The sequence below is a fragment of the Sus scrofa genome, chromosome 10, assembly GCF_054392235.1.
Source record: "Sus scrofa isolate SSC_HxYL_T2T_F1_AM1 chromosome 10, Sscrofa_HxYL_maternal_Yorkshire_Landrace_v2.0, whole genome shotgun sequence".
Taxonomy (NCBI): Eukaryota; Metazoa; Chordata; class Mammalia; order Artiodactyla; family Suidae; genus Sus; species Sus scrofa.
The window spans coordinates 90,316,467-90,328,560 of NC_139392.1; the positions used below are offsets into that span (position 1 = coordinate 90,316,467).

General features: G+C 42.7%; 1 protein-coding gene across 3 annotated transcripts in view; it reads left to right on the top strand.

Moving 5' to 3' along the window:
* Positions 1-12,094, top strand: part of KIN (Kin17 DNA and RNA binding protein) — a 29,684-nt gene that overhangs the window by 12,485 nt on the left and 5,105 nt on the right. For 2 of the 3 annotated variants that reach the window (XM_084980986.1, XM_021065000.2), the window contains exons 8-10: positions 5,530-5,659; positions 7,802-7,852; positions 11,284-11,352. In XM_084980986.1, the coding sequence (XP_084837112.1) occupies positions 5,530-5,659; positions 7,802-7,852; positions 11,284-11,352 (250 nt within the window). The remainder of the gene's footprint in view (positions 1-5,529; positions 5,660-7,801; positions 7,853-11,283; positions 11,353-12,094) is intronic. The other variant, XR_014818357.1, reaches the window with a different exon arrangement.

Genomic DNA, 12,094 nt, shown 5'->3' on the forward strand with positions numbered 1-12,094 from the left:
GCTTGAAACAGCAGAAATTTATTCTGTCTCGAGGCCTTTACACTGTTCTGTCAATTTCTGCAGGCGGCCACAACCCTGACATCAGGGTCCCTGAGCCGAAATCCAAGTGTCTGTGGGCCTGGGCTTCCCAGCCTTGTTTCTTCCCACTTCCGGCGGCTGCAGATGCTCCTCGACCTGTGACTGCGTCCCTCCAGCTTTCTCTCTGCCTGTCCTGGCGTCACCTTCCCCCGTGCGGCAGGTCCCTCTTGGTTGCACCCAGATAATTCAGGATACCCTCATCTCAGATCTTTAACTGACTGCCATTTGCAAAGACCCTTTTTCCAAGAAGGTATCATTTATAGGTTCCCAGGAGGAGGGCCTGATGTCTGTGGGGTCTGCTGTTCCCTACTAGACCCTGACGCCAAACCGTGGTTTCATTAGTAATAACATCGGTTTTATTTGGCCAAGTTCTGTAACTTCGGTCTCAACTCTCTATAATAGTGTAAACAGTATCACAGATAATAAATACAGTGGAGAAACTCATCTAATTTTTTATCCTGAGATTATGGTAGATTTTTTTTAATAGACTGGAATTTATTTTTCTGTTGATTTCTTTTATATTACTCAATGAATTTATTACACTTATAGTTGTACAGTGATCATCACAACCCAATTTTATAACATTTCTGTTGATTTTTAACTCTTGCATATCTAAAACCTAGAATGAATCAAATAAGCGAGATATCAGAAATGGATATTTTGGGCTGTGTGAGGCACAAAGGGATCCTGGCTTCCCCATTGCCTGGACGGAGGTGACTCAATTCCCATGTCTGTTTTTCCTCTGGGCTTCACTGTCAGCTTTGACTGCACACGTTACTTCCCACTTACTGAAAGCAGAATCCTAGGGCTGTTCTTAGAAGCCTTATGTTCCATTTCCAATCTGTTAATGTTCATTTCTTGCCCTGATATATATATATATAGATATATATATATATATCTATATATATATATTTTTTTTTTTTTTTTTCCTTTTTTATAGCTACACCGGAAGTTCCCAGACCAGGGGTTGAATCAGAGCTGCAGCTGTCGGCCTGCGCCACAGCCACAGCCACGCCAGATCTGAGCCACATCTTCAACCTGTACAGCAGCTTGCGGCAATCCCTGCTCCTTAACCCACTGAGCAAGGCCAGGGATCCAACCCGCATCCTCGTGGATACTAGTTGGGTTCTTAATTCACTGAACCACAGTGGGAACTCCTCTTATCTTGATTTTAACCTCATCTTGACCTCATCTTGGTCTCTCACCCCCTCACAGAATCTTTTTGGAGAAGAGGGACGTTATTGCTACGGCAGCTAGTGTAAGATTAAATATAATACAAAGCAAAGCGGAAAACACATTTTTTCCATTTTTCTTTCTTTGTCATAGGTGAGATTGATATTTAATTTTCTTTTCTGTGCTCCCAGTAATAGTAAACTCTCAAAATGGTTTGTAGAGATGCTCTCTTTTGACTCTATAGTGTTTTCAAGACAGGGATCATTGCTTCTGGAAAGGTGCGTCTTTGCTGTAAGGTACTGCTGTGCTGGTGTCTTTTACAGGTGAAGGAATAGTTTTTACTGATGTAGTTTCTTTATGGTCACTAGTTTATTCAAAACCTTGAGTCATTTTGATCATTTGTGTAATTTTTATTTTTCTAGAATATCCCTTTCATTAGACATGCAAATGTATTAATCTTTTAAAATATTGACTTTGTATTTTCTTGATTTTGTCATTTCTTTGGTTTCTATCTTAACAATTTATATCTTCATAATTTCTTGTCAACATTCTTCATATTTTTCATTTATGTTCATTCCAGCTTTAACAGAGTCTTTTTTTTTTTATAAGCTGAAGTATAGTTGATTTACAATGTCGTGTTAGTTTCAGGTATACAGCCCAGTGATTCAGTTATATATATATATTTATATTCTTTTTCAGATTCTTTTCCCTTACAAGTTATTATAAACTACTAGGTAGAGTTCCCTGTGCTGTACAGTAAGTCCTTGTTGGTTACCTATTTTTAATAGATTCTTGGTATCACAAGCAGAAAGATCTTTCTAAACCTCAGACTTCACTGTGTCTTCCTCTTATTAAAAGACTTGCAGTGTCTTAAGCCATCGTCTGTAGCATGACACCTAATTATTACGTGGCCTTTATGACCTGGCATCTCTCCTGCGTCCGCACTCCATCTCTGCTGAGCCATCTGCTGTTTCCTAAGTGCGCCGTGGCGTCTCACCTCCTCTTGCATCTATTTCCACGTTTGCTCCTCCCGCTGCATCAGGAGAACCTGATGGGCTCTTCTGCTCATCCTTTGTCCCCATCTATTCTCACATTTTAGTCATTTAATAATGCTAAGCGAACTTTTCCTTTTTTTTTTTTTTTTTTCTTTCTTTTTAGGGCTGTACCCGCTGCATATGGAGGTTCCCAGGCTAGGGGTCTAATCAGAGCTGTAGCTGTGGGCTTATGCCACAGCCACAGCAACTGGGCATCCAAGCCACTTCTGTGACCTACACCACAGCTCATGGCAACTCTGGATTCTTTTTTTTTTTTTTTTTTGTCTTTTTATCTTTTGAGGGCCACACTCGTGCCTTATGGAGGTTCCCAGGCTAGGGGTCTAATCAGAGCTGTAGCCACCAGCCTACACCAGAGCCACAGCAACACCAGATCTGAGCTGTGTCTGCGATCTACACCACAGCTCACGGCAGTGACAGATCCTTAACCCACTGAGCGAGGCCAGGGATCGAATCCACAGCCTCATGGTTCCTAGTCGGATTCATTAACCACTGTGCCATAATGGGAACTCCTAAGCAAACTTTCTCAATAGAAAACTTTAGTTTTCTATTTAGTTCAGTTTCCTTGTGTGGCGAAATACACATAACATAAAATTTACCATTTTAACCATTTTGAAGTATACAGTTCAGTAGCATTTAGTAGATTCACACTGTTGTGGAGTTCTGTTGTGGCTCAGCAGGTTGAAAACCCAACTGGTATCCATGAAGATGCGGGTTCAATCCCTGGCCTTGCTCAGAGGGTTAGGAATCTGGCATTGTTGCAAGCTGCGGCATAGGTCACAGATGTGGCTTGCATCTGGCATTGCCGTGGCTGTGGTGCAGGCTGGTGGCTACAGCTCCAATTTGACCCCTAGCCTAGGAATAGCCACACGCCATGAATGCTGCCCTGAAAGAAAAAGACCCCCCCCCGTTGTGCAAACTATTGCCAGTATTCATCTCCAAGATGTTTCATATCTGAAACCGAACCGCTATACCTATGAAAAAGCAGGTCCCCACTGCCCGCCCCCAGCCCCTGGTGACCTCTCTTCTCTTCCGTCTCCGAATTAGACTGCTTCATGTGAGTGGAATCATGCAGTGTCTGGCTACTTTGATTTAGCATAATGTCCTCAGGGTTCATCCGTGTTGTGGCACACATCCGAATTCCTTTCCTTCTTAGTCTGGGTAATAATATCCTGTTGTGTATATAAACCACGTTTTATTTATCCACTCATCCGTCAGTGAACAACTGAGTTTTCACCGCTTGGCTCTTGTGATTAATGCTATTCTGAACATTGATATACAAATATCTGCTCAATTCCTTGCCTTCATTTCCTTCAGATACTTACCCAGATGTGGAATTGCTGGATTGTATGGTCATTCTGTGTTTAAATTTTTTTTTCAGAACCACTATATTATTTTCCACAGCAGCTGCACCATTTTGTATTCCCACCAGCCATGGCACAGGTTCCAGTTTTTCTGCATCTTCACCAACACCTGTTGTTTTCTGTATTTTTCTTAATAATGGCCAACATCCTAATGAGTGCGAAGTAGTCCTTCATAGTGGTTTTGATTTGCATTTCTGTAATGATTACTGCTGTTAATAAGCATCTCCTCATGTGCTTTATGGACATTTATATATCTTTTTTGGATAATTGTCTATTGTCCATTTGTTATTTAGGTTTGTTTTTTTACTAAGTTTATTTATTTATGTTTAATTTATTTTTTTTGGCTGTGCCCATGGCATGTAGAAACTCCCAGGCCAGGGATCAAACCTGCGCCACAGCAGCAGCCCAAGCCAAAGAAGAGTATCTAACAGCCTTAAATAAATTAAAATTTCCAAGCTGAGACAGATACCAAAATACTGAAGAATTTACAAATGTGTTTGCTGTCTCATTGTTGATAAAATTTGAAGAATCATGGAGAAGGTGAGAAGCCTCAGAAAGCAGAAAATAAGCAATTTTTTTTCAAAAAGTGGGAAAAATCTTCTGAAAACAATAGTAGCAAGCTTTTCCTACTGAGTACAGTAGGAAAGAGGCAGTTTCTGAACAAGTAAGGAAGAGGTAATTGCTAGACCCTCAAACAGCCACTCAGTCCTAACTTCCCTTCTGCCAGGATTATTAGTGCCTGTTTTGTTTTGGTTTTTTTAATCTTTTTGCCTTTTCTAGGGCCATTCCCTCAGCATGTGGAGATTCCCAGGCTAGGGGTCTAATCGGAGCCACAGCTGCCCGCCTACGCCAGAGCCACAGCAACGGGGGTCCCAGCCACGTCTGAGACCTATACCACAGTTCACAGCAACACTGGATCCTTAACCTATTGAGCAAGGTCAGGGATCGAACCTGCAACCTCATGGTTCCTAGTCGGATTCATTACACACTGAGCCACAACGGGAACTCCTATTAGTGCCTGTTTATACAGTCATATTGTGGTTAATTATGATCTGGAATCATTGCTGAATTCGGTGGATTAGTAGCTCAAAGTACATTTAAATCTGAAGAATGTTTAAGCACACTGAAGAGTTTATCTGCATTTAATCTCTTCACAACCAGTGTACATTATTGATGGTTGTCACAAGCCTCAGAATTTAAAAATATGTTCAGAGGATTGAATTATGGGACAAATCCCAGTACATGACATTTCACAAGAGTAAATATAAAGCCTTCCAGTTAGATAAGGAGAGAAGGACTTCCATGAGGTCCTGACCTACAGCCCCCGTATAAGAAGGGATTTCGGTTGACTGCAAGGTACACTGGGCGTCCTTACAGCAATCCAGCTGCTGCTAACGCTTATGCCGCCTTTAAATGCTCTTTTAAAAAGTCCAAGTAATGGAAAAGAATAATTCTATTTTATTTTCTATTAGTCATACTTTTTTTTGTGTGTGTATCTCCATGGTAGCTTTGTACAAATACGTAGTCTTTGTTTCATATTTTATAAATGTGACGTATCAAATCATGAGACTGGTAGGATTAGAAGTAGGACCCAACCCTGATGGTACCAGCCCCGAGGCGGATGTGTCTTCACCCCGCTGCACTGATTATGGCGGCATTAACGGCAGGGCTGAGGGGCCAGGAAGGGTTACGTGTTCTCAGGGTGCTCCCAGGCCTGTAGGTGATAGACACCCGCTCCGCTGTTTTCACTGATCTGCTGTCGATTAACCGTGGGACCAGTGTGTTCTCAGTGGTTCCTTTGCATGTAAAGCCTCCGTCTGTGCACAGTCTTGGGTCACCAGCATGGCTCTTCTTCCCATCAGTTCTTTGGGACCAAGTGCCCTGAAGACGATGGGTAGCACAGCGTCGGTGAAACGAAAGGAATCTTCCCAGAGCTCAGCTCAGTCAAAAGAAAAGAAGAAAAAGAAGTCTGCGCTCGACGAAATCATGGAGGTACAGTTTATGGACGGCCTGTCAGCTCTGGCTCTGAGGGGAATGATGCGATTGAAACCAAGGGAGGTTAAATAGTTTCACCAATTACGAGATTAATAGAAAGTGAGAGAAATGTGCCCACACTAAGGGAAAAAGAGCCTGGATGCAGTTCCGCCGGAGTAGAGTTGGAACTTCCCTAAATAGATTTATTTTCTCGCCTCAAGTGCTGTCTTTAAGCGTCTCCGTAAGATTATGAGCAGTAGAATTCATTTAGAAGGACTTCTGTGGTAATTGAAGCCAGAAATGAAAGTTCTGGTCACCTTTGGTAGCGCTTTGAAATTGGCCTCCGCCTTGGGCCCTGAAACCAACCTGGGCTCTTCCGTGCCCTCTGACATCCGCTTACCACCTCCTGGACAGAAGGAAGAGCTCTGACATGTGTTCAGTTCGAGTTAACCAGATGGCCCAGGTTATATGGCGAACCATCGAAAGCCTATGGTTACCTGGATCCAGGGCTATCCTTTTGCTCTAAATGTACCTGAAGATCTAGAGCAGTTCTGCGGAAGGTCTTAACATGCTGCTAAATACCCCTGTCTCCCTTCCGACTCCTAGTCACCTCTTCTCAATAAACTTATACAGTAAGTAAAAGAGGCAAAGAGAAAGAATGAATGGTATTCCTGTAATGCCACTTCCTCTAGTCTCCTCATCCCCTTTCTCTTGTGAAGGGGCAGGCAGCTGTTGGGTCCTCCCTGTTCCTGAGTCCCCACCTGATGCAGGGCAGTCAGAAGAGCTTAGAGTAGGACACACTGCGGGTGCACTGTGAGCTGCAGTCCCTCATCATTCAGCACATCCTAAGTTGCTGCTGTGTGCCGGGCATCCTGCAGGGTCCTGCGTGTGTAGAGTAGGGAGGAAAACGGGGCCCCTGCGTGTCGTGGCGCTGTCACTCTCGTGGGGAGACATTCCGAGACCAGGCGGACCAGAGGATAAGTCATTGCAAAATGCTAAGTGCTCCTAAGGAGCTCTGAGGGTGGGGAGTGGGGAGATAGCTTGTTTCTCTGCCCGGGCAGGGGACAGCTCCAGCTCAGCATCTGAAGGAAAGGGCCGGGTGGCTGGAGCATGGCGAGCTCCAGAGCAGTGGTGTTTGAGGTTGGAGAGAAGCAGGGCCAGCACCGCAGAGGTCTTACAGGCCGTTTTGGATTTATGTCAAAGTTAAACAGAAAGCCAGATCTGCCTTCTTAGAATATAATACAAGCTAAGTTTAGAATAATGGAAATTTGGAGGAATTAAAATGAGGTGTTTTTGTTGTTGGTTTTTTTGTTTGTTTTTTGTCTTTTTGCCTTTTCTAGGGCTGCTCCGGCAGCATATGGAGGTTCCCAGGCTAGGGGTCTCATTGGAGCTCTTGCCCCCAGCCTCCACCACAGCCACAGCAATGCCAGATCCGAGCCTCGTCTGCAACCTACACCACAGCTCACGGCAACGCCAGTTCCTTAACCCACTGAGCAAGGCCAGGGATCGAACCCACAACCTCATGGTTCCTAGTCAGATTCGTTAACCACCGAGCCACGACGGGAGCTCCTAAAATGAGGTTTTGAATCAACCAAAGAATGACATTGTTCAGTCCCTTTGAAAGTGAGTTGACTAAGCAGTTGAGAAAAAAGGCGTGAGAGGCAGCCGTGCCCGCTGGTCAGCACGTTTTCTCGTTGGTCACCCTTTTATTTACATCCTGCGGTTGTGTTTTCCTCCCTGCCCCATTCACAAACTTCACCATGCTATTAAACAGGGACGCTCCTTTTTGTCATCAAACTGTATACCCAACCATGCTGCGCTAGGCTGGCTTCGAAGAGTGTTTACCCCTGAGAACACCACCTGTTTCCAGCTCATCATGATCCAGAGGAGGAAGCAGGGATAGGGCAGCGTAATGCTGGCAGGTGTTTTGGAGGTTGTCGGCGTTTATTTTCTTGGTCACTTAATTTCTTAAATCCAATTTGCTGTTTCTTTTCAAGCCAAAACTAATTGAAAAATAAGTTTATTTGTATTGATCAGAGCTTGCAAATTATGTAGATCTTCTGTGAAATGTGTTTTATGGTCTCCTTTTGCTAAATAAGATGTTATTTGAATTGAAGATTTTAAAGAGGTAGCTTTGTGATTGTCTTTTGTGTTCTCCAGATTGAAGAGGAGAAGAAGAGAACTGCCCGGACGGATCACTGGCTCCAGCCTGTACGTATCCCTCTAGAGCTTCTTAGGTCTAAATGGGCTTTGAAGTGAAGGATTTAAATAGCATTTGGTATAAATGACTAAATTTCTTAAATATATGTAAATGCTGTGGATAGATTTATAACTTTAATGCCTCTTCTTTGCATCTGCTCTGCAAGAATTGGTTGTTCTTGCTTTGGAGGCTCCCTTCATGTTTACAGGCCGGTAATGTTCCTTGAATTTAATGCCAAGTTTGTTTAGGGATACCTTGAATTTCAGCCTGGAATTATTTTCAGTTTTTGCTATATGAATACAGTTAGATACTTTATTGAAAAAAATAAGGTTTAATTATCCAAATCCAAGGAAGGCTTTGTATTTTATGGCTTGTTTATTGTCGCTTCTTTTTTTTTTTCATTTTCTTCATTTACTAAACTCTTTTTTTACAAATTTCTTTCATTGAATGAAAGAGTCTTTAAATTCCTGAGTGCTTTCTGGTTTTCAGGTGTCACACACATGCTTTCCCATAACTCCTTTCTCCCCTGCTTCCTCATTCCCCTCCCCCTTCCCACTCCCCACTGGTAACCACTAGTTTGTTCTCTGTGAGTCTGCTTCTTTTGGCTTTTTTTCACTAGTTTGTTGTATTTTTTAGATTCCCTCTATAAGCAATATACAGTATTTGTCTTTCTCTATCTCATTTCACTCTATTGCTTGTTCTTTTAAGATGAACATTTCATAATTTTTAAACATTTCAATAGTTTTATTTATTGCTGCTCTGTTTTGAACTTACTGAAATGTGACGTTTTCATAAAACCTTCAGAGTTGTCTTAGCTATTCTTAAAGAAGGTGGTTTGGTCAGTAACACGGCAGTGAAAGGTAAAGTGTTATTTAGAGAATTTCTGATTTGAAAACTAAGATTCATAATAATCTTGCAGGTCAAGAAGTTCTAATTGAAACATGCATAGTCATTCCCTCGCTGGCTTGAAAGTAATTTCATTTCCATGTCTTAGTTTATGTCCTTACGCAATGGGAAACATTTCTGCCTGGTGTTCACATGAAAGATGATGAAATAAGTTATCTAAAATGAAAATACTTGCTGTATTAAGTAGAAAATAAGTGTTTTAGATGAATTATTTCAGTTAATTCTCCTATCAGCCATATAAGGTAATTACTGCTAATAGTCCCATTTCATAGGTAAGAAAACTGAGGCATAAAGTATTTGAGTAATTTCCTAAGGTCATTTAGAAAGTGGTGAGCCAGGATGTCCCTGGCGGCCAGATTCGCTAGGTTGTGCTCTGCAGATAAACATACTGCCTCCTGGGGTGTGTCAGGCTCCCCAACTTCCATCTCTGGGGGGAAGTTTGGGTCAGGATTAGAAAAGGAAGGACCTAGAGGGAGGAAACTGAATTACTGTGGTTTGCTTTCCCTGTTGGAGGAGCTAGCATGTGATATTAATAGTTTCATGTATTATTTATGAACATGTAATCAAGAATTTTGCTTAAAGCAGTACTTTTAGTTTTTTGGGTTTTTTTTTTTTTTTTTTTTTTGCTTTGGCTACACCCAGGTCATGCAGAAGTTCCTGGGCCAGGGATTGAACCCAAGCCACAGCGGTGACCATACTGTGTCCTTAACCTGCTGAGCCACCAGGGAACTCCTAAAACAGTAGTTATTAGCCAGAGAACAATTCAGAAAAAACTTGGAGCATTTTTTCCAAAAATATATATGGGTCAATATGACCTCCATCCAGTCTCCTGGGGTAAAAAATGCCTATTTTCACTAACCTCCCAGGTGACTGATGTGCATCCTTTGTTTCGAACCACTGGCTTAAAGGAAAAAGGAAACAAACTAAAAGCAAAAAGTAAAACAAACATTTTTAGTTAGTTCCAAAATTCTCTTCTCCCTTGACCGTACTTTTAATTAAATTTTATTTGGGGTTTGATAATTTTCTGGAATAGTGAATTGTTCAGATTTTCTTCATAGTTCCTCTTAGTGGGTGTTTGATTAAAGTCCGCATCAGCCAGCAGGGACCCGATGACTCAGTGTGTGTCTTATTTTGAAAAGGGAGATATGTTTGTTAAAATAACCAGCAGCCCACAGAGATGGATTGGGAGGCTTTAATTTTTCAACTCAGGCAAGAAAGTTTCGACAGATCTATCAAGAGCAAGTGTCAGTAGGAGTTCCCATCGTGGCACAGTGGTTAATGAATCCGACTAGGAACCATGAGGTTGTGGGTTCGATCCCTGGCCTTGCTCAGTGGGTTGAGGATCTGGCGTTGCTGTGAGCTGTGCTGTAGGTTGCAGACGCGGCTTGGATCCGGTGTTGCTGTGGCTCTGGCGTGGGCCTGCGGCTACAGCTCTGATTAGACCCTAGCCTGGGAACTTCCATATGCCACAGGAGCGGCCCTAGAAAAGGCAAAAAGACAAAAAAAAAAAAAGCAAGTGTCAATAATGCAGTGAGGTACTGAGTCATGTTTAAATGGTGAAAGTGTATACCCACAAGGACCTTGGAGAAGCAGCCCGGAAATCAGAGAAGCTGCTTGGCATTTTACGGCTTCAGTGAGAAAGTCTTAGAAGGAGAGTGGCTTAAGAGTTCAAGCCGTCTCGTTAAGCATGTTCTTTTAGCTGTTGCATATCCTCCCCTCAACGTCCTTACTAGCTTTTTGTTACCATCATGTTCCGCCTGGCTTCTGGGAGTCCTTGTGACCCTCTGGGACCTGTGCGGTGTCCGCTTCAAGTCGCAAGTACAGAGGCCTCTAGTGAGTGCGGCATCGCACGAGGGATTTGGTTTTCACTGTCAGCCGTTCGACAGGCCGCCCTCCGTCAGGAAAGGGGAGATAAAGAAGCAAACTCAGAATGTGCATTAGTTTGAAGCAAGCTCAGACCGCGCTCCCTTTCGTGGACCAGATGATCAGAAGAATGATGCTTTCAGCTGGAGCTCATCTGGAGGAATCCCACCTGTATCTAAAATCCAAAGCCACAGAATGAGACAAGGACGTGGGGAAAAGTGTTGTCGTGCTCAGAGCCTCTGTCTCTTGGACTCCGCAGTCAGACTCTCACCCTCGGAGCTGATCCGCCGTGGACGCCAACATGTAATATCTTTGGCCCTTGCCCTCCCTTGAGTCCAGAGGATGAAGGAAGCTCTCTGTGGAAGACCTGGATTAATACCGGATAGCAAATAAAAGTCTGAGATTTCAAGAAACCTTCACTGTGGAAATAGCCATGAGATGTGTGTTTCTTCCTCTTGGAACTGTTGAGTAAGAAGAGAAAGAAGGAGTGAAAGATTGCGAAGGAAATGTTTCGCCCTTGTTGGGAAGGCTCCCAACTCCAAAAGGTCTTACTTAGCAACGCAGTTAATACTTTACTCTGATTTTTGGTGAAAATGATTTGAAATGAAGGATTAAAAGAGGAACGATAATTTATTATCTTTCCTTCCATCTTTATTTTTTTCTTATTCTCTAGGAAATTATAGTGAAAATTATAACCAAAAAACTTGGAGAGAAATATCATAAGAAAAAGGGCGTTGTTAAGGTAAGGACATGAAGTTACGAATGGAATTTGGGAAAGGAGCTGGTGGTTGACTGAGTAAAGCCGTTCTAACATTTCTTAGAAATCAAGTCCTAGTAGCAGAAGCAGCTTGTCTGTGTCCAAGGTTCTTGATGGTTCCGCACAAGGAAAGCTGAACTCACAAATACCCACCCATGGTCCACTTTCTTCCGGGAGCAAATAGTATGTTTGCAGCCCCATCAGCACCTCCTGAAAGATCCAGTGAGCACGCCTTGCTCGTCTTTAAGGGGCATTCTCTTCGTCAGGGACGGGCGATGCAATTATGTCCCCAGGGTTCCAAGGGGGACTTCCTTGTGTGTTGCCCAAGAGGTTATTTTTGGATTGCTCTAGGATTTTAAAATCAATACTCCAGTCCTTTTCTTTCTTTTTCTTCTAAGTGTAGTTTCATGCTAGGACCTAGCCTTGCGCAGGCATAAATTGCCCTCCTTCTAGAGTTAAAGCGAGGCAGAATTGTCCCTCGGACTGTGTTTCTTAGAGTCTTAGTCTGAGATCACCAGTCTTTTCTTTCCAGATGAAAACCTTAACTCAGCTTTGAATTGAATTCTTTGAGAATCAGACGCTGAGGTCACATACAGCATTTGGAAAATAAACTCCACTGATAGAAGGATTGCTCTTAAATGAGTTACTCTTACCTTTTTAATTAGAATTTCATTTGTTTCCATTTTTGTATCTCTGTCCTCTGGACTTTGTGTTCACATATCTCTTC